Source organism: Ctenocephalides felis, unplaced genomic scaffold, assembly GCF_003426905.1.
Source record: "Ctenocephalides felis isolate EL2017-DRISC unplaced genomic scaffold, ASM342690v1 CF-g0.4_SCAFFOLD_01886, whole genome shotgun sequence".
NCBI classification, from domain to species: domain Eukaryota; kingdom Metazoa; phylum Arthropoda; class Insecta; order Siphonaptera; family Pulicidae; genus Ctenocephalides; species Ctenocephalides felis.
This window is the reverse complement of record NW_020538040.1, coordinates 160,261,364-160,284,317: the sequence shown is the minus strand read 5'-3', so window position 1 is coordinate 160,284,317 and position 22,954 is coordinate 160,261,364. Positions and strand designations below refer to the sequence as shown.

At 30.1% G+C, this 22,954-nt stretch overlaps 1 protein-coding gene across 1 annotated transcript in view; it reads left to right on the top strand.

Annotated features, from left to right (window-relative positions):
* Positions 1 to 11,245, top strand: part of LOC113376141 (motor neuron and pancreas homeobox protein 1) — a 48,575-nt gene extending 37,330 nt beyond the window's left edge. The window contains exons 2-3 of the mRNA XM_026616064.1: positions 7,942 to 8,105; positions 10,793 to 11,245. Coding sequence (XP_026471849.1) covers positions 7,942 to 8,105; positions 10,793 to 11,245 — 617 coding nt within the window. The remainder of the gene's footprint in view (positions 1 to 7,941; positions 8,106 to 10,792) is intronic.
* The last annotated feature ends 11,709 nt before the right edge of the window (positions 11,246 to 22,954 follow it).

The window sequence follows — 22,954 nt, the reverse complement described above, 5'->3', positions numbered from 1 at the left end:
GTTGCCTTATCTCTACGTGATGAATGTATCACAATTTCTTTAAATAACGAATAATTTTCTACAAGATGCAGTATTGCCGGAGAGGGCTATTTCACTTTGAAACATAATGCTATCAATTGAAAATTGATGTCACTACTGCTTAAAATCATGCTGTCCGAGGCGGGAATATGTTATCTGAAATCCCTGATCCGTAGTTTCATAGTTTTAACACTAGGTCACTGGAAAACCCATTTTTATAAAAAGAAATCAAATTATCTGGACCTCGTTAACGGCAGATTATTTGCTATTTTTTGTTTGTTAGTTTTACTCCCACATAACTCATGTTAGTGAAATTTTTTAAAATATTTATGCATTGTGCAAAAATTTAAATTTTTATTCCTATTAATTAAATTAAATTTGTAAGAAATAAAATAGTTAAATATTAGGTTAAGTGCTAGCAACTCATTGTAATTAAAAATAATAAAGTTAAATAGACGATTTGATATTGCAATTATGTATATTATATAATAGTATTTTTAAACATCGAGTAAATCACAAATGTCGATACGATTTTTTAAATTGTTTTCAATCCACCCCTGTATTGAAAAAGTAAGCCAACATTTTAGGGGAATTGGTGCATTTTGACGGCGTTACGCTTTGGGTTGTAAGTGACGTTATAAAAATAATTCAATTAATTTTGCAGGTCTATGTCATCATCTATAAATTACTAATTTCCCAAATGGGTTAGGGGGGGCAAAAGGTCCAATTTGAATTGGAGTAATAATACTGTCTGAATCAAATGAACTATATGACAAAACATAACACGTATCAAACAACCAACTATCGAATTATGTTCAGTAAAATTGCTAATAAATACCTAGTCATAGAAATATGTTTTTTTTACTACTGTGTGTGATTGAATTTTAATATATATATAATATATTTAGCTAGTTGAAAATGGCATTTAGCCTTAAGGCAAGTTGCATGAACTTCCCGAAATGTGTAAGAATTCACTTAATCAATCGAAATTGAAATTTAGATATTTAGATAAAATTCTAAACTGTCGATTTAAAAATAAAGTTATCGCTTTCAATTAAGTCTAAACATTGCGATTTCGAATAGAATTTTCTCAAATACATTTAAATTAACTGTAATTATATCAATTAATTCCACAGACACGTGCTTGTATGTCCTAAATTTGTAGCTTACAAATTTAAATTTTAATGAACTGACAATATTTGACTCATCACATCACAAAAGCAACTTTCGACACAATTTTTGACTATAATATTTTCTCTAACATTGATGAATTTTTAGCATTAAACTATTTGTCGTACGGCCACAACATTTCACTTAACACGCCGATGAAAATTCTAATTTTGACCAACGCCAAAAAAACGATACTAATTTTTGCAAACTTTGATGAACTTTTAAAATTAAACAACTTGTCGTAGGGCCATAATATGATCTATAAGACTATGGTATCCACCGTCAAAAAAAATCATAGAAATCACCGAAAAAAAAATTTTTTAAACTTTATCACAAGAAAACGACCCGGCCGATCTTTACCAGAAACTAATCAGCAGATATTGGACCTTCGAACAGTTTTTGAATTGTCAAAATCGATTCAGAGTTACGATTTTTTTTACTTTTTTGCTATTTATAAAGAAAAGGCTTGGCTGATCGTCGCGCTAAATTGATAAACACTAGTCCTCATGGAGATACATCGAATGGCTTTTAAATTTTTGAAATCGTTCCTGCCCCTTTTTGAGAAAACGTCGATTTACAGCAAAAAATCTGTTTTACATGCACACACATACACACATGCTTTTTCCAAATTTGGTCTCATTCGATTCAAAATGGCTTGAAACGTCGAGAAAACATAAAATTAGCAAATCAGAACTTTTGATGAAAACAAACCTCCGGAAAGTTAATAAGTAATGTTATAAATTATTTAAAACCAATATAAAACTACACTAGACAAGGCGATGGTAGTTGATAATAGTTTTCCCTTGATTAAAATTTAAATGGTAAAATATTTGAGTTTTCATAGAATCGAAATATATAGTTTTTGAATAACGAATATTTTTTATATCGAATAGGAACAAGTAGTAAGTATAGTAAGATCAATTATAGTTTATAATTTGGTGAAAAGTCTTAAACATAAAAAAATTTCACCTCTAAACGCTTTATGGTACGTTACATAATAATGAAAATTATTAGTAGTAGTACAACAAAAAAGGTTGCAAATACAAAAAGCAGGCAATGTAATATTTTAAAGAAACTACCAAATTTGTAATATATGCACCTACCATCATATATTATATTCATAGGCATTAACGTGATTGTTAATTTGTATATATTTATATTCATAAGCGTTCGTATATATATGTATTCTCTATGTACCCATACAGAGAATTACAATTCTATATGCATAGCACTCAAATGCATTTGGCGACAATGAAAATGAACGATACAAGCAGAGGAGCACCCTAGTGGATACTAATTCGAAATGAGTTGAGGGCTGGGGTGGATTGTTTGTAGTATTTTAGTTTTATTTATACTAGAACGTCCCCCTGGCTTGTAAATCCATAATTGCAAGTGCTAATTCGCTAACAGGATCTAATGCAGGTCTTTTTTGGTTCGAGCGCATTTTGGCGTTACGCAAACATAACGCATCTGTTACGAATTGCTCATCAAATAAATTTAGGATGAAATTGTCACATGCCACACATGAATATTGTGTTTATTTTTTAGTATTTTTTATTGCTATATGTGATAAACAACTATTTAGTTAATTATTACTCATCATCGTAAGGAATTTCCACACTACAAGAGTTCAAGTCTATTTGTTTAAGAGTCTATTTGTTCTCGAAATTTTACCTTCTATAACATACAATAAAAACAAATATAACAACTGATTATTAATTATTACTCATCCTTGCCAGAAATTTCCACTGAAAGCGATCAAAATGTTGCCTATTTGTTGTCGAAATCTTATCTTCTATAACATTTTAAACCTAAACATTTATAGTTATAAAATAAAGCTATGCGTGATTGTTTTGGATAGGAAAAGCTGAATGTATTTTTTATATTCATAGTGTAAAATAACAAAACGTTGTTTTACATTATTTAGACATTGAAAGTAACAAAAACTTTGTTTCACATTATTTTGACTATGAATTGCAATAAAAATATTTATAAATTGAATGCACTTCAATCTGATACTACAATCCGGAAATACACATAATTTTGGAACAAATTTTGTGACAAATATAATACTAACATAATAGTTACTCTTATATTTTCGTACAATAACATTTTAGTCTTTACATATTAGGATTAAATTGAAACCAGATATTGTGAAACCTAAGATAATAACGTGCTAATTCAAAAAATGCACTCAAAAAATTATACATAAAATTTTATAAATTCATAAAATTTGCGCATTCTAATAAAAGCCCGCCCTGTTTTATATTATTTAAAAAATTTTATATTATTACTAATTTTATCCATAAAAGTTAGACTTAAACTGAACGTTTTTAAATTTATTTAAATACTATTATTTCTTAAGCTACAGTTATTATAATAAACCAATAACTATACTGTATTTAACAGTTGTAAATTAAAAAATTGTCTATTGTTCTAATTATATTGTGAAATATAATATAACTCTATACAAAATAATATGAAAATAATGTGCAGCAGTGTAGCGCGGGGCATGAAATCCAATTTTACTTTGAGCAATTATATCACCACAAATGACAAATATCAAGCAAATTTATCAAACTATCTGACTATTTACAGTAAAACTCCCCAGTAAAAATTTTTTTGCTGTTTTTTCAAAAATTTGTCACCTGCTCCTTTTTACCACATAGGGTAAAAAGAACCAGGGTAAATGGAACGGCCAATGTCTTATTTTTTATTTTGAAGGGATTTTAAAAATAATAGCCACATTATTCAACCAATGCAGAGTATATATTTCATGGGTACATTTTTACAAAGATAGTACTGTATATAACCTTGATCTGGTATTTTGTCAGAAATATTTATCATCAGAGTTGAAAAGACTATTTATTTAATTTATTTCTTATGAAATTGCTTGTTTTAACTATTTTTTATTTTTCATGTCTTTGACAGAGTAAAGGTTCAGTTGGTCCTTTTTACTCCGCCCACGTGCAAGCTATTATAGAGGCTATGTATATGAAAAACTGTTGAATTTAACTGAAAATTAACCTAGCTTATAAAATAATTAAATGGCATATAGTTATTTACAAAAATTATATTGAGGGTTCCGTAAACTAAGCAACAGTGCTCACAATCTAAAAAACTATCAACGAAAAAAAAAACTTTTGTTGTTGATTTTCAAGTACTGCCGTTTATTTCCCGGTAACAACGTTGTGAGAATCAAGGTGATAGCTGGTTATACATCTATTTTTTTCTCTTTGTTCAAAAATTGTTGTTATAAAATTCGTAATTTTACTTATTTTTGAGTGGTAATAAAGGAAATAAATAATAACATTAACCAAAACACAATTTAAAATATAAATTATTTATTAGCTGGATGTGGTCTGCTTGAAATACAACATGGAACAGATTGTACATAAACACAATAAAAACTATTTGCATAGTAGCATAGCTCCTTCACTCTGTATTCCAAAGATAAGGCCCGCGCGAAATTTGAATATGCACATACATTTGTCCATTGAGATATCGGTGGACCTTTTTACACGCGAACCTTTAAGCCCCGCTCTACTCTAGGGGTAAGGCGGGAAGGTAGAGATTTTGATTTATCCATCTTCTTTATATAAAAAGTCTACTGGTACATAATTTATGAATATTTGATTAAATACAGCAAGCACGTTTTTACAAATTTAAAATTTAACTCCTCAAACGAATAAAAATTTAATAATTTTGAATAATAATTATCAATAAAATATTGTGAATTTTATTTCGAATGGAAAAATAACTACTGAGTTGCTTTTTCCAACATGCCCTTGTAGTATACAATATCCCTTTTCGGCCGACTATTGTAAATTCATCAAATTTATTGAATGTCCTTTACTGGACAGTTGTAAATAAAAGAGATAATAAAAAAAAGAAAATAAAAATGCTCAAAGTGAACGCTAAAAAAACTCAAAGCGCTTGTTACTAAGACGACATAAGGCCCATAAAATCAATCACAAATCTCCATATTTTGCATATCGACCACAATAAAAACCAATTCCAATCTCTATACCTGATAATATAAAATTCATAACAAAATCGCGAAAAGGTCATATGGCAAAATCGTGGCTTAGGGCAAATAATAATTCATTTCATAGCACGGCGTCGTTTGTAAGGATGACAAATTATAAATACATAAAGTATAAATTAGGGTGTTAAATGCATATGGGTCGCAATATAGTGCGCATTCAACAAACTGTATAATGAATATAACAGAAGGCGAAATTATTGGGGTGGGTGCATTTATCGTCTAAACGAGATTAAACGTTGGTTAAACAAGCGAATGTATATATGGCAGAAATTGTATTCCGGCGCAACACTTGATCCGGTGGTCGTTTAATAGAGGGCCAATCGCTTACATTACCGAACCGTAGACCTAGAGACGGTGCAGGGTGCAGGGTGCAGGGTTAGGGGTTGGGAACGACTCCTCGACTACTGGACCGTACGATAATTGATAATATTACATCCTTCGATGCCTTTAATCAGGACAGAAATCAACGGGAGAAACTTACAAACAAAATACCCTATCTACAATTTAACTAAACGAATACTATTGTCAACATTTCTAGTTGTAATTTGTTTCATTTCATTTTAGTGTCAATATTTCAAAAATGCATTTACGATATTAGTGTGATATAGATAGCAATATGTTTCTAAGTGAAAACAGCCTATTAAATGCATCACTATTACAGTAATTGTAATAATAAAAATTCAGCGCATAGAGATGAGACAACTGTTTGGGTTGCCATCTATAATAAAAACAAACGTAGTTTGTAAGATATTAATCACAACAGCTCATAGAACCCATAAGTTCTGATCGCTGTTCAAATAAATTAAAAAAAAATAAAATAAAACGATATTAGTGTGGGGCGGAGTACAAAGTTCCAATTTGACTTGAACACTTATATTGTGAAAACCAACCCAACTATATTACAACAAATAACACATATAAAATAAACGACTATCTGAGTATGTTCAATAAAACTGAAGAAATTTTTATATGTTGTTTTTCAAAAATACGTAATCTATCCTGTTTACCACATTGGCGGGGTAAAATGGAAAGGCCAGGGGGCAAACAGACCCACTGTCTTATTTTTAATTTTAAATGAATTTTACGAAATAATATCTACATTATTCAACCAATGCAAAATATAAATTTCATGGGTACATTTTCTACAGAGATAGCACTGTATACAACCTTGATCTGGTGTTTCTCCAGAAATATTCATCAGCAAAGTTGTAATAACTATTTATTTATTTTATTTCTTGTCAAATTGATTTTTTTAACTTAATTTACATATTTATTCACTTCTAGTAGGGTAAGTTATAGTAATCGCAAAAAATCAAAGATAAATTTTTTTATATATCTTTACGTTTCAAAGGTTTCTGAATATTTTAGCATTCCTTAGAAAAATGGATGTATGTGTGTGTGTGCCGATTTCGGAAACACGGTTCAACCGATTTGGATAATTTAAAAGACATTTGAGTCGTATGGATAAAGTAGTCGTGCTGATTAGTTTTGGCAAAGAAAGGTCGAGCCGTTTTGTAGATACGGAGCAAAAAGTGCCAAAAATGGAAGCGTCCGATATGTATGATTTAAAAAATATTTTATTTGTATTTACGAAATGGAGAACAACGCAATTTTGATTTTTTTTAATTTTAATTTTTGGTACTAAAAGTTCCAGCAATTTGGCACGATGCCATGCACCACTAGTTTACTATTTTTTATTGTTCACACTTTTGTCAGACTAAAGTTTCACCAGGCCTTTTTTACCTCACCTACGTGTAAGCTTTTATAGAGATTATATAAACAAAACTGTTGAATCTAACTTAAAATTAAGAATACATCTTATAAGCAATTAAATAACGTATACTTAAAAATTACAAAATGACTAGACAACTAAACAACAGTGCTCACAACCAAAAAAATCTAACAATAACAAAAATACTTTTGTTATAAATTTTCAAACATTGCCATTTATCTTGATAGCGACATCACAAGAATCAAGTTGATGCCTGGTTATACATCTATTGCCCTCTACTTTCAAATATTGTTGTTAAAAAATTCTTAACTTGACTTGTTTTTTAGATATCGGAGGTGGATCTTTTTACCCTCGGACCTTTAAGCCCTGCTCTACCATATACTGAAAATGATTAATTATTGATAAATTTCATGAGTAAATACTCCAAAAATATTAATATTTATAAGAATTATATAAACTAAATCGCAAATTTATTTGTTTAAAGTAAATAAGTGAGCTTTAAAACTTTAGTCAGAATTAAAGTAAAAATTTGAACTATTTTCGATATACCTACAAAAAAATTTTTTTTTTAAATTGAAAAAAAAAATGGAAACAAAAAAAAAAATTTTATTCCGAAAGCAATTATTTTGTTAAAACAAGCAGAAAGTTCTTTGAATCATTCAAATTGGACGCTTAGTTCTCTCAAAAACTGCCATTTTTTGTACATTTAACTCTGTATCTTTGGTATGCCAAAATGTTCAGAAACCTTCGAAACGTATAGAAATGCAAAAATTTTCATTTTCTATTTTCGGCCTCCTACTATAACTACCCTACGAAAAGTTAAAAGTAATATTTAGTTTTACTTGGTCGATATTTGTGACAAATGGTCAGTCAAAATCGCTTAGTTTACAGTTTCTATATTTTAAACTAATATTTTTTCCAGTAATTTTGTAGAAACTATCTAACTTTTATATTATTTATTATTTTATTTAAGGCTGTGGGGCCGAACACGTTCTACTGGGCAAAACGCGGCGACCTCGAACCGCATTTACCTCGCAGCAACTATTGGAATTAGAGAAGCAATTTCGGCAAAACAAATACTTGTCGAGGCCGAAACGATTTGAAGTTGCTACCAGTCTTATGCTGACAGAGACACAGGTAAATAGAGTTTTTTTATTCATTTTTAAAAATTATCAGTGTTATAGAATATCTTATACTGAAATATATCAAATAGGGATAGGCCAATCGTTGGGTTGCCTTTTAAACATCCGCATAGTTAAGAGGTATCAAAACAACAGGTCAAAGGACTCTTAAGTTCTGATTGCTGTTCGAATACATTTCACTCATTATTTTAATTCATTTTTCATAATTTCAATTTTTCTTAAGTCTTCCAAAAATTCTTTAAAAACATAATATTATTTTCAAAAAGCAATTTTTAAATTAATTTTAATAATATTAGTTTCTAAGCTTAGATAGTTGGAGGTGATATTTGTACTAGATTATACTATCTAGACAGAAATGAAAAAATGGCAAATACATAAGAATTTTGTTGTTTTAATAAGAATTTGGAAACACTGTATCACGCCACTTGTAAAAAATCTGGTAAGAACAACAGAGTCTAAGAGTTATCTAGAGAGTCTAATATTGTTTTATAGAAAAGCTCAAATCTCTCGAAAACTACTTTAAAGTTGTAAATTTCCAAAGAAGATATATTCTAAAAAAATCTTATTCTTTGACAAACGAGATGTCTTGAATCCCTTGTTGACGTTTTCTCTTACTTAGTAGCTATATCAACCTCTGGTAGGGCGACAACGTGTCATCGTCATGTTCTTTAGGGTGACAAGAATAAATAAAATGATATGAACGGCATATAGAACTATACACAATGTAAGGGGTCGTTTTTATCCAAAAGTAGTAGTAGTCAGTTATAAATCATTGCAGCAATATCAAATTTTAAACTATAATTCCAACTAGTTGAAAGTGGCATTTAGCCTTAAGGCAAGTTGCATGAACTTTCCGAAATGTGTATGAATTGACTTAATCAATCGAAATTGAAATTTAGATATTTAGATAAAATTTTCAACTGTTTATTTTGAAAATAAAGTTATGGCTTTCAATTAAATCTAAACATTGCAGAATTTTCTCAAACACATTTAAATTAACTGTAATTATATTAATTATATTGCACAGAAACAGATAGTGCTTGTATGCCATACAATTGTAGCTTATTATTTTAAATTTTAGTGAACAAATAATTTTTGACTCATCACACCACAAAATCAACTTTAGACACAAATGTTGACTATAATATTTTCTCAAACTTTGATAAATTTTTTACATTGAACTACTTGTCGTAAGGCCATAATATTTTAGTAAATTCTATAAGACCATGATATCCAATGCCAAAAAAGGTTCATAAAAATCAACAAAAAAATTCTTTTCAATAGTTAATTTCAATAAAATGACCCGGTGGATTTTTACCTAAAACTAATCAGTATCATTCCCAACCAATATCTTTCAAACAGTTTTTGATTTTTTTAAATCGATTCAGAGTTGAGAGCTAAAACGTGGACAATTTTTTTTTCGCTTTTCTGCTATTTACAAAGAAACTGCCCCGCCGATTGTCGCACAAAAATGAGAATAGATAGACATCGAAATACATCGATTGGCTGTTAAATTTCTGAAATCGATTCAGGCGTTTTTGAGCAAACTTCGACGAAAGTTCTAGTTTTGGCAAACGCAAAAAAACGATACTAATATTTGCAAACTTTGACGATTTTTTTAAATTAAACGACTTATCGTAGAGCCGTAACTTTTAGTATGATCTATAAGACTATGATATCTATCATTAAAAAATCATAAAAATCATGGAAACAAATTTTAACACTTTATTACAAGAAAACGACTCAGCCGATCTTTACCCAAAACTAATCAGCACGATTCCCAACCAATATCTTTCGAACGGTTTTTAAATTTTCAAAGAACTGCGGGCTAAAACATGGACAAAATCTTTTTCACTTTTCTGCTATTTACAAAGAAACGGCTGGGCTGATCGTCGCGCAAAATTGATAAACGTTAGTGTTCATTGAGATACATCGAATGGCTTTTAAACTTTTGAAATCGGTCCAGCCGTTTTTGGGAAAACGTCTATTTACGGCAAAAAATCTGTTTACATATGCACACACACATATACGTTTTCCAAATTTGGTCTCATTCGATTCAGAATGGCTTGAAACGTCGAGAAAACATAAAATTAGCGAATCGGATTTTTTGATGAAAACATACTTTTCCTTCTGGAAGTTAATAAAAAATAATAGCATATTTATATTAAACCTACTATACATGGCTGGAAACGAAAGATTATTATTATTTTTTTTATATATTTTCAACAGCAATCAGAACCTTACGTCCTATGAGCTGTTGGGCTGAAACTTCTCCTTACTTCGTATTTTTAGATGGTAACCCAATGGTTAATCCATCCGTATTTGATGATTTTGTTTTGCTATTAGAATTAATCTAATAGGGCTGACATTTTATTGGTGCAGCAATAAAATGTCAGCAAGGGCTATTTTCACTTGGAAACATATTGCTATCTATATTTCCAAGTGAAAATCGTTGTCACTGCTGCCTGACAACAGGCTGCTCGAAGTGGGTATCGAACCCGGGACCTCTGAAACAAGTCCCGTCGCTCTTACCTACGGGCGAGCCTTGAAACTAAAGATGAAGCGATTATTTTTAATACGTTGTCAATATATTGAGTATAATAATATTGTAAAGTGAAGTCAATGTAATCTTAGTCAACGATGATTTTATATTATTCTAACTCTCATCCTTTTCTTTTTCAGGTCAAAATTTGGTTTCAAAATCGACGCATGAAATGGAAACGGTCCAAAAAGACTCAACAAGAATCCAAAACGAAAGATAGCGTCAATCAACAACAGCAGCAACAACAACATCAACAACACGACTCGGAGAAGACCCGAAACGTACATCACAGTCCCATGGCTTCTAAACAACAGAGTGCAGCCCCCGAAGACATCACAAAAACTCTCCAAATTCAATCGGCCAATAAGGATTCTGGCAACTTTCAGAACAAACCTGATAAAAATCTCCTTAGACAGAGGATGTTAGATGGTTCTACGACGGAATTAGATCGGCAACGAGGAATCAGTAATAATTATGCAAATTCTGATTCAGGAGTCGATGGAAATCTTACAAAACGTGGTATTTTGGTGCATGCCGAGGATGGTCCCATGATCATAAACGGATCTGAGATGTTTCGGCCTTACGTTGTGTAATAGTTCGATTGAGTGAAAAAGTAACTAAGTTGGCAGTTGCACAAACAGTTTCAATGGATTTTTGTGTGTAAATTTTAAATGTTTGTATAATATTTAATGAAGATGTAGGTACGGTCCAAAGATTTATAATTGGGAGAAATTTTTATGTTTTACTGGATGGATGTGCAAAAGGTTGCCAAAAACTAGTGTAAAGTTTATGTAATATATTACTAATTTATTTGTTTGTATGATCACCTGAACAAGAATTAGTTTTAACTATAATAGTTTTATAGTAATTTCTATATTATAGCATATGTGAAATAATTTATAATTCGCAACAGAATTATTATATAAACTTACATATTGAAATTGGTGAAAATATTTTACGACTTAATTTGCAAATATTTGGGATTTTTTCTTTTTTCTTCTAAACTCAAAATGACCATATGTGTTATGTAAAGGTAGCACTAGACAATAAAAAGGTCTAAGTAATTTTCAAACAAAAAAGGGTGTTTTTGACGAACACAAAGTTTCATTAAGTAATTTATTAAAAATGTAATTTTCCAGTTAAAGAGAAGAAAATTACCATTGAAATGTGCAGTTTATCTAGTCTCGCGTTTTGTGCAATATGATTTAATTGATATATTTAATGTTTGTATTATTATGTTCACAAGAAATATACAAAGAATAATGTGGATGCATAAAGTTAAATGTGTGCATGTGTTTGATACCACATAAGACTGTAAATTAAATTAATTACTATAAAGTATGAAATAATATACGCTGTATTATATAATGTAAATATAAACGAAAAACGTTATACGGTTCTATCAAGCAATCCTTATTAAGGGCTAGAATCTTCTAAAAATATGAAAAATTGCGCTTTTGATATATGTTTTCAAAATTTGTAATAATATTTTACTTATTTATTTAATTGTAAATATTTTTAACTATATATTTAATTTGTGACAAAAGCTACTTTTTACATTACAAATTCTTATAAGTACATTTATCTTGCATATAAGTGTATTAAAGTATTACATTTTACTACTGAAGAAATAACAGAATGAATTCTTTTAAGCACATTTTCGTAGATTGATTTTTGTGAATAATTTGTAAACATATAAATAAAGTACCTAGCATATGACAAAATGATAAATGTATTAAAGTGTATTAAAATAATTTTCTTACAAAATTACAAAAAAATAATATTGATTCAAGATGCCATTATACGTACTGTAATATATATAGAACAGAAGATAATAAATAATATTAATAATTAAACATGCTTTTCAGTATAATTTTCAGGTTTTTCAGGTATATTTTATTCAGCATATTAAAAGTCTCACATCATGAAATTAATTTTTTTTAGGTTATACCGTAAATCACATAAAGATAATAAAGATTCGAATATATCTTACAATAGTACATAATAAATTTAAAAAAATATGTCTAAAATTCCTCATTAATTTAAATAAATTGATTAATGTATTAAAAATCGATGATAATTAAGCCTCACATTTGAAAACTTAAATGCAATGCAAAAAATAAATTTCATGGGTTCATTTTTTACAGAAATATTACTGTAAATAACTTTGATCTGGTATTTCGCCAGAAATATTAATATCAGCAGAGTTGGTTAATTATTTATTTAATTTATCTCTTGTAAAATTCCTTTTCTTAACTTAAACTACATTTTTATTTGCTATTTTTTACACAGTTAGTCCTTTTTACTCCACCCAAGTATAAGCATTTTATAGAAGTTATATAAAAAACTGTTGACTCTAACTTAAAATTAACAAGTCTTCTTATAAAAGAAACTAGTGGTGCATGACATCGTGCCTTAAGGCAAATTGCGGAAACTTCCCGTATCAAAAATTATAATTTTTATAAAAGATTCAATTTTATTTTCTTACTTTCTTTATACTTTTGGAAATTTTGAACCTTTTTTCAAATCGGTACGAAACCCATAAAAAAGTAAAGAAAACTTGTTATTATTAAAATATCTATAAAATATGTGATAATTTGATGTGAATATGTCTAATGATCATTTTTCTCCGCTAAATGGCATTTTTTCATTTCTTTTATTGGATTTCCAAAACCGGTAGACCTGCCTTTGCCAAAAACTAATCAGCACGTCTCCTTATCAATACGAATCGAATGTTCTTTAATTATTCAAATCGGTTGACCCTAAATCGTCGACGAAAATTTGTATCCGCACGCACGCACGCACACACACACATACGTCCATTTTTTCTAAGGTATGCCAAAATGTTCAGAAGACCTTAAAACGTAACGGTATGTAAAATATTTTATTTTCAATTTTTTTGCGATTACCATAACGTACCTTACAGAAAGTTAATAACGTATACTTTAAAATTATATATAGGTCTCGTAACTAAGCAATAGTACTCACGGCCACAAAAACTCCAAATAAAAGACAATACTTTTCTTATGGATTCTCAAACATTGCCGTTTTTCTCTTGATAGCAAAGTCGTAAGTATCAAGATGATAGCTGGTAATACATCTTTTAGAGGGAAGTCTCGTAACGCTGGACGGCACCTAAAGCCGGACACTCTATTTAACACGTATTATTTAAACGAGTATAAATCTTTTTATTTCAAAATACAAGTGAAAGGGGCACGGGGAGCACACAGGTGCAGGATCACGCGCCAAGACTCACCTTTGTTGTTTTAGGCGCGAAAACACGGCATCACCTAATATCAATGGAGCAATTCTAGTGTATTTATGCATTTATATTTTAGTGGCATTCAAAAATAAAAGTAGTACTTGATTGTTATCCGTAAAATGGTAAAATATTATTAGATATTTTAAACAATTTTAGTAGGTACCACCAAATTAACAAAATTGTCTGTCCCTTAGCACCTGACACTAAGTCGTCCCTTAACGACGGAAGTAAACATATTGATATTTCTTGTGAGAATTGACGTAATTTATTCTAATTATTTAATTTTGTTTAGTATGAGTGCTAACGGTCACTACATACCCCCATTTTCCGTATTTTCTAGACAAAGAATGAAAATCTTATGATGTATGTTCCAACTGAGAGCATCGGTGTGGCCCAGCCAAAAGGGTGGATAATTAGTGATTTTTTTTTGCAATATCCAAGAATATTCGTCAAACACAAATGTGCAGACATTCCAGAGTATGGAGATGGCTACATATATGTTCAATGCTGATTATTTTGAAATGTTCGGTACTAGGTGCCACTTTGTAAAATCATATTTTGTATTACCAAAGTTTGATTGATAGTATTAATTATTGTTTAGCAAAGATTGCGTTTTTGTTAATTTAGTTTGATTTCTAACTTTGTTATCTAACATAAGTCATAATTGAATAAGCATATCGTAAACTATTTTTTGATTTATTTATAAATAACCATAGGTGTCCGGCACTCGGGGACTTTCCCCTACCCTACTCATTCAAATCTTGCTGTTTAAAAAGTAACTTAACTTTACTGATTTTTGAGGCATTGGTAGTGAACCTTTTAACCCGCGGACCTTTAAGTTCCTCTATCCTAATTTATAATATAAACTACCCGATGAGTGTAAACTATAAGAAATTATTCGAAAAACGATGCTTAAGTGCTCCCATAAAGGAGTAGGTTAGTGGAAGTCGTAAAAATGAACGATATACACAAGTAATTATTGTTCTGCACGAGTGTTGTCCGTTGCCCGTTGTCACTGTAATTCCCTCTTGTCATTCGTTGTTATCATCTAGTCCTCAGTCCTCATACATTCATGCATGATGCTGGCTCACTTGCGTTGCTAAATCGGCCCGTTAAATTCGGAATTCGTTCAAACCTTTTATCCTGATTAGTTTTGTCCTTGCACACCAAATATGCTCGCCACGAACACTCCGATGTTTCGAATATACATGTATACTGCATACGACATATATATATATATATATATATATATATATTTAGGGCAAGGCACAAAGGTCCAGTTTGAGAAATCCAATCCAATTATATCACAACAAATAACACATATCAAACGAACGAAATCTGACTATGTTCAGTAAAACTTCCAGCTAATTCATCATTCATTCATCATTGTAGAAATGTGCTTTTTAGGCTATTTCTAAAATTTGTTACTTGGTCCTTTTTACCCCATAGACGGGGTAAAATGGGACGGCCAGTAGGCAAAGAGGTGTTATTCCTATTTTTAATTTTAAAAGAATTTTACGAAATAATCGCTACATTATTCAACCAAAGCAAAATTAAATTTTATGTCTAAATTTTTTACAAAAATAATATAACCTTGATCTGGCATTTCTGTAAAACTGGTACTTCTTGCAAAATTGTTTACTTGTAAATTGTTTTCAAAAATTTAAAAATCTCAAAAATAAATTTTTTTTTCAAAGTTCTATAAAAAAATCGAATCTTTTTTAAATTATTTAATTTTTGGTACGGGAAGTTTCAGCAATTTGTCTTAAGGCACGATGCTATGCACCACTATTTTATTATTTTTTATTGTTTACATCTTGCCGCAGTGAAGTTCAGTTGGTCTTTTTTACCCCACCCACGTTTAAGCTAGAGGTTACATAATGAAAAATCTGTTGAATCTAACTTAAAATTAACAACACATCTTATAAAACAAATAAATAATACATAAAAATTATATTAGAAAATTATTATTAATATTAAATAATAATTAAATAAATTATAATAAAATTATAATTATATTATAAATAAAAATTATATTAAGGTCTCGTGAACTAAACAACAGTGCTCACAACAAAAAAACTAACAACCAAAGAAAATGCTTTTTTATGGATTATCAAACATTGCCGATTTTCTCCTGATAGCAATGACGAAAGATTCGTTATACATCTTTTTTCCTCTACTTTCAAATATTTTTGTTAAAAAATTCTTAAGTTTACTTTTTTCGAGATATCGGTGGTGGACCTTTTTACCGCAAACCTTTAATCATCGGTCTACCCCATATATAGAAAAGTGTGTATGTTATAGAACTTTTTAAATTCGTCTAATAGTATCGATAAAATATCAGATCATAATATTCTTCTGAATTTTCTACATATGAACGCAACAAGCTATGTTTTTTAAATTTACAAAACAAAAAATCATTAGTTTTATCTAAATGTCAACGTATATCAAAAAATATGAAAAATATTTGTTAAGTGTACTTCATTACATTTTACTTAAATCTTGAAATATAAATTTTATACTAGTGTTTTTTAACCAAGAGATTTTGAAATTAAAGGTAAGTAACTTTTTGTTTCTCAATTTTTAACTTTCCGTAGGGTAAGTTATTGTAATCGTGCAAAAATCGAAATTGAAAATTTTTACATTTGCTCACGTTTTGAAGGTTTCTTAACATTTTGGCATACCTCAGAAAAAATGGATGTGTGCGTGTATGTGTGTGTGTGTATTTATGTATGGATACAATTTTTCGTCTACGTTTTCAGGCGCACAAATCAACCGATTTAAATGATTCAAAAAACATTCGATTTCTATTGATAGGGAGATGTGCTGATTAGTTTTTGGCAAAGGCAGGTCCAACCGTTTAGAAGATACGGAACTCGAGTTTCTGAGAGAACGGAGCATCCTATTTGAATGATCTAAAAAACATTCAATTCATAATGCCGAGGAGAAGTGGTGATTAGATTTTGGCAAAAGCAAATGCCCTTTTGATTATTTTGACAAAATAATTGCTTTTGGAAAAAAAATATTTCAAAATTATTTTTTTCTAAAATTTTTTTTTTTTTTGTATATCGAAAATAATTCAGATTTTAATTTTAATTCTGGCTAAAGTTCTAAAGCTCACTCATATACTTCAAATAAAAACATTTAATATTTCTCGAACATATTTCGTTACGGTACGGGAAGTTCAAGCAATTTTCCGTAAGGCACGATGCCAAACACAACTAGTTGATATATATTTTGAAATATTAGGTACATAATCCTTTCCTTTAATTTATTTAAATTTATATCATTTATCAGTTACCCAACAATATTGTTTTATATAAAAAAAATGTTTTTGATAAAATAAAACCTGATGGTAGGACATAATATCTAGTTCTGAAACATCGAGTTCAAACAACGAAAAAACTTGTATTTTTACTATTATTTGAATTTATTGTTCGGAAAGAAATAATATGCAAATCAAATTATAAAATATTTTATAGGGATTTTGATAATCAGTACAATTTTTGTTTATATTTCTATGGGTTCCGTACCAATGTTCACACGTTAGACTCCGACGCGGCGCTTAGGCGCTTCGATATTTTGTCTCTAAATCAGCTACATAGCAAGATTCCTTTGGAGAAAAGATTAATATTCACCACTAGTTTTGGAGCTTTGTTCTAAGCTCAACACAACACATACATATCCAAGACTCATCAATCCAGTATATATATATATATATATATATATATATATATATATATATATATAACATTGGGCACATGACTTTTGGCTAACGGGGAAATTCGCGATAGCCTTTCAGACATCCATTTTGTTTTCTCTCTAACCTAATTTATTTGGTATGGCCGTCGCCGAAATGGTAGGTGGGAGCGAGGATGCGTAGTTTAGACATCCCCGTTGGGGAGAATGCCGCCCTAAGAAAGGGCGATCCACTCGCTTTTTAGGGTTGCTTGAGGATTGTGGACTCGTGTATCGATGATTGATGCCCCTCGTTAAACAACTTAAGGGAGAACGCTATGTACAGCGTTAAATCGTACAGATTATGTATGAAAGGAATTGAATCATTTGTTAATTTAATTGGGAGCTGATAAAAAATTATTTTAATTATAAGCAATACACATTGATTTTAAACAATTTATATGTAAGTTGTTAACTTTTTTACCTAGGTACTTTAATAATATTCACTACATTTATTTTATGGACTTTTAATAAGCTGTTCCAGCTTTGATACCCTGCTCATACAACCTGGTAACAAGCAGTCGTTATAGGTAGCAATATGTTTTCAAGTGAATTGCAGCATCCAATAAAAATTCATCAGTATTGAAGTTATCTACATATATAAAAATAAGTCGGGTTTTCCTTCCTGACGATGTAACTCCAAAACGCACGAACCGAATTCGACAATTTTGCATGCATTGGAAAGGTCTCGGGCTCCGCATGGCATCGCGCCTTAATGCAAATTGCTGGAACTTCACGCACCATAATTAAAAATTCGAGTAATGACATTAGTGAGAATTATCAGAATTATGCTTGGTTAAGTCAACGAGCAATTCTTGCCGCAAAGAATAATGATGTACACGTACTGAATTTCACCATTCAATCAAAAATCGCTGGCGATTTGGTGACATACCAATGATTCCGACTGGTCTTCGGTTTGACTTTAAACGATTGCAATTTCCAGTTCGCCTTGCGTTCGCAATAACAAGTCGCAAGGCCAATCGCTTAGTGTTTGCGGGATAAATTTCAAATAGATTATTTAGAAAATCATTGTTTTTCACATGGGCAGTTTTACGTTGCCTGTTCATGAGTTGGAAAACCATCCGCTTTGTTTGTGTTAACGTCAGACCAAAAAACAAAAAATGTGGTTTACCAAAGAGCACTTCAATGAAATGGATAATTTGCGGATTCACTTTCATTTACTTAGGGAAGTTTAACTAAAAAACACTTCATATTTGTAATCGAAATAAATTCATTACTGTTGTGTAATAAAATCAATTTTTTTCTTTTCAAATATAAAACAAACAAAAAATTTCTTCATATTTCTCTCGAAACCATCTGGTGGCGAAACGGAGTTCGTCGGGTTCGATAGTTCTAATAATAAATTCATTGAAAATAGATAGACCAATCTTTGGGTAGCTTTCTAAAACTACCAGGTTTGATACCCGGCTCATACAACTTGGTATCAAACAGTAGTTATAGATTGCAATATGTTTTCAAGTAAATTGCTGAATCCAATAAAAATTCATCAGCATTAAAGTTATTCTAATAATAAATTTATTGAAAATAGATAGACCAGTCGTTGGGTAGCTTTCTAAAACTACCAGGCTCGATACTTGGCTCATACAACCTGGTATCAAGCAGTCGTTGTAGGCAGCAATATGTTTTCAAGTGAATTGCTGCATCCAATGAAAATTCATCAGTATTAAAGTTATTTTAATAATAAATTAATTGAAAATAGATAGGCCAATCGTTAGTTTGCTTTCTAAAGCTACGATATTAAAAAGCCATAACACAAGCTTTAGGGCTATTAAGCTCTGATTATAATATAAAATCATTATTAATTGACTTTCCGTAGGGTAAGTTATAGTAATCAAAAATATAAAAAATTATATATCTTTACGTTTGAAAGGTTTCTGAACATTTTAGCATACTTTAGAAAAAATGGATGTATTTGTGTATGGGTGTGTATGTATGGTAATTTAGTTTTTGAGATAACGGAGCGTCCGATTTAAAGAACATTTTATTTGTATTGACAAAATAAAGAAGTGATTAAATTCTTAGGAAAAAAAAGTAAAAAAAATACATTTTGGGGATGAAAAATGATTATTGGACATTATGCACATCAAATAAGTGCAAATTTTGTTTATATTTCTATGGGTTCCATACCAACGTTTATCCTCACAAACTGTGTTTATGGCAAAATTAAATTTCTGAGTATAAAAAAATCTAATTTTTCAAAAAGGCGATTTTTTTCAAAAATTTCAAAACTCAAAAATCTATTTTTTTTTAAATTGTTCCATAATTTTTAAAGCATTTTTAATTTTCTTTATTTTCGGTACGGAAAGTTCCAGCAACTTGCCTGAAGGCACGATGCCATGCACGACTATAGTCGTGTTTGCTTTATGAAACACTGTTTTGTCTTTATACTATATGATTTATTTTTTCACAACTAATTAGATAAAGTCTAATCGCTGTACAAAAATTCAAACATGTAGTTTAGAACAAAGCTTAAATTTAAAATCGAGAGTAATTTAACTATCATTATTAATAATATTATATATGAGAACTAAAATAATAATTTCGGACCTGTTCGCCGCAAGCTGATTGCTAATTGGGTGACGAGATGGGGTGGGTCATCGGCGAAAATGTTCAGTATAATGATGTTATCTGTATTTGTACATGATATGTTTAGATGTTGGTATATATATATATATATATATATATATATATATGAGTGCTCTGTGGTGTAATGCTTGAGCTCACTGACTTGCACAGACTGCTCACCGTTCTGAACAACCTGCATCGTGCAGTAGCGATGTACATTTTACGTAGATCAAAAATACGTTTCCAATTGAAATTATTAACAACTAAAAAAAAATTTGCAAAACTTTGAAAAAATTAGATTTTTGAGAAATTTTGAAATTTTTGAAGAAAAATGACTTTTTTGAAAAATTTGTTTTTTTTTTATATTTTGATTTTTTTTTATTTTGATTTTTTTTGAAAAGTTTAAACATTTTTTAAGCAATCGAGCTGCATAGCTGATTTGGTGTCGAAATATCGAAGCGCGTAAGCTCCAAAAACTAATCAGCACGTCTTGTTATCAGTAGGAATCGAATGTTTTTTGAATTATTCAAATCGGTTGATCCGTGTACGCGAAATCGTCGACGAAAATTTGTATCTACACACACACACATACATACATCCATTTTTTCTAAGGTATGCCAAAATGTTCAGAAACTCTGAAACGTAAAGATATATAAAAATGTTCATTTTCGATTTTTTGCGATTACTATATCTTACCCTACGGGAAGTTAATAAAAACTCTTATATAAAGATGTAACATGGTGAAAAGAGTTACATGAATCACAGATACAACTACAAATACAAATTTTGTTCTGATTTCTATGGGTTCCGTACCAAAATTTCTCAAATGTTCTCGACATTTTGAACAGTATGGATCAAACGAAAAAAAGTTCCAAGATAAATATTTTGGTTTTTTCGAATATTCAATATTTCCAAAAAGAACTTATTTTAAATTTTTTAAAAAAAATTTTTCAAAAATTGAGAATCAGTGCAGTTCATAATTCTTAGAAATATGAGATAAGGTCTTCTGTCTAATGCATCATAAAATATGATCATCATCTTGATTAGATTTTGTTTATTTACTTTTCTTGTAAACATATACAAACGCCATCGCCTAATTTATAAACTCTTATATTCTGTCTATAAAACAAGTGTTGTCAATCAATAATCATATTTTAACTTCCCGTAGGGCAAGTTATAGTAATCGTAAAAAAATCGAAAATGAAAATTTTTATATATCTTTACGTTTCAGAGGTTTCTGAATATTTTGGCATACCTTAGAAAAAATGGATGTATGTGTGTGTGTGTGTGTGTGTGTTTGGATACAAATTTTCGCCGACGATTTCGGGAACACAGATGAAGCGATTTAAATAATTCAAAAAACATTCGATCCGTATTGATAAGGAGACGTGCTGATTAGTTTTTGGCAAAGGCAGGTCTAGCTGTTTCAAAGATACGGGGCAAAAAGTTCCAAAAACGGTAACTCCGTTATTAAGAAAACAGAGCGTCCGATTTGAATAATGCAAAAAACATTTTACTTGTATTAACAAGATGAAGAACTGATTAAATTTTCATGAAGGCAGGTCTAGCGGTTTCGGAGATCTAGTAAAAAAAATTAAAAAAAATGCCATCTGGCGGTCAAAAATGTTCATTAGACATATGCACATCAAGTTATCAGATATTTTATAGAGATTTTAACAATAAGTATAAATTTTGTTTACATTCCTATGAGTTCCGTACCAATGCTTATCCGTTAGACGGCGGCGCTGCGCTTACGCGCTTCGATATTTCGTCTCTATGCAGTTAAAGCAGTACGATTGCATTGACAAAAAGTTCAGAATTACCAAAATATTTTAAAATACACTTTTCTTCAAAAAGTCTTTTTTTTTTAAAAAAAAGTAAATTTTTGTCAAAAATTTATAGTTTCTCAAAAATCTAATTTTTCAGAGTAATTTTTTTTCAAAAATGTTTAAAAAAAATGGTACTGAAAGTTCCAGCAATTTGCCTCAAGGCACGATGCCACTAGTTATTGCTTTTATTCCTCGAATATTTAATTACGGTACGGAAAGTTTGAGCAATGTTCCATAATATTGTGCATTAGACATGCAATCATAAAAATTACATTCTAGTATATAATACAGTATATTACACTACAGTATATATACAGTATATGTAGTATACATTCAATGCATGCAATACTAGTTATTTTGAAAACAACGAATAAACCGCAAATTCCACACCCTCGATCATAGAGGTATATGTGGAATATATTAGGTTGTCAAATATCTCCCTTCCGCTTTTTTGCTCTTGGTTTATAATACAAAAAGGCGGAAGGGAGATATTTGACAACCTTATATGTAGAATATATGTATGTATATATGTATGTATATCAATAATATGTGTATCAACGATTATAGGATCTTATGTGGATGTTAGAAGCTGGGCTTTGGGGAGTTGCAAATCGCCTTCAGGCATCGAAGTCGCGCCCGGAAAGAAAAATCACCTCGAGCGGAACAGAAAGCGTTTCATTAGAAATAAAGCCAGCCAACGCATGCCAAATTTGATTTGTAGCACTAACGACTTGCGCGTCACCAAGCAAAATAAGAACATTTATCGTAAGAAGAATTGCGATAAAGAATAAAAAATATCCAAAATAACTTTGCTAATGTAAATTCCTAAAATAATTTTATCAATTATAAATAGCGATTTTGGAAATAAGACAAAAAAATGAATAGCT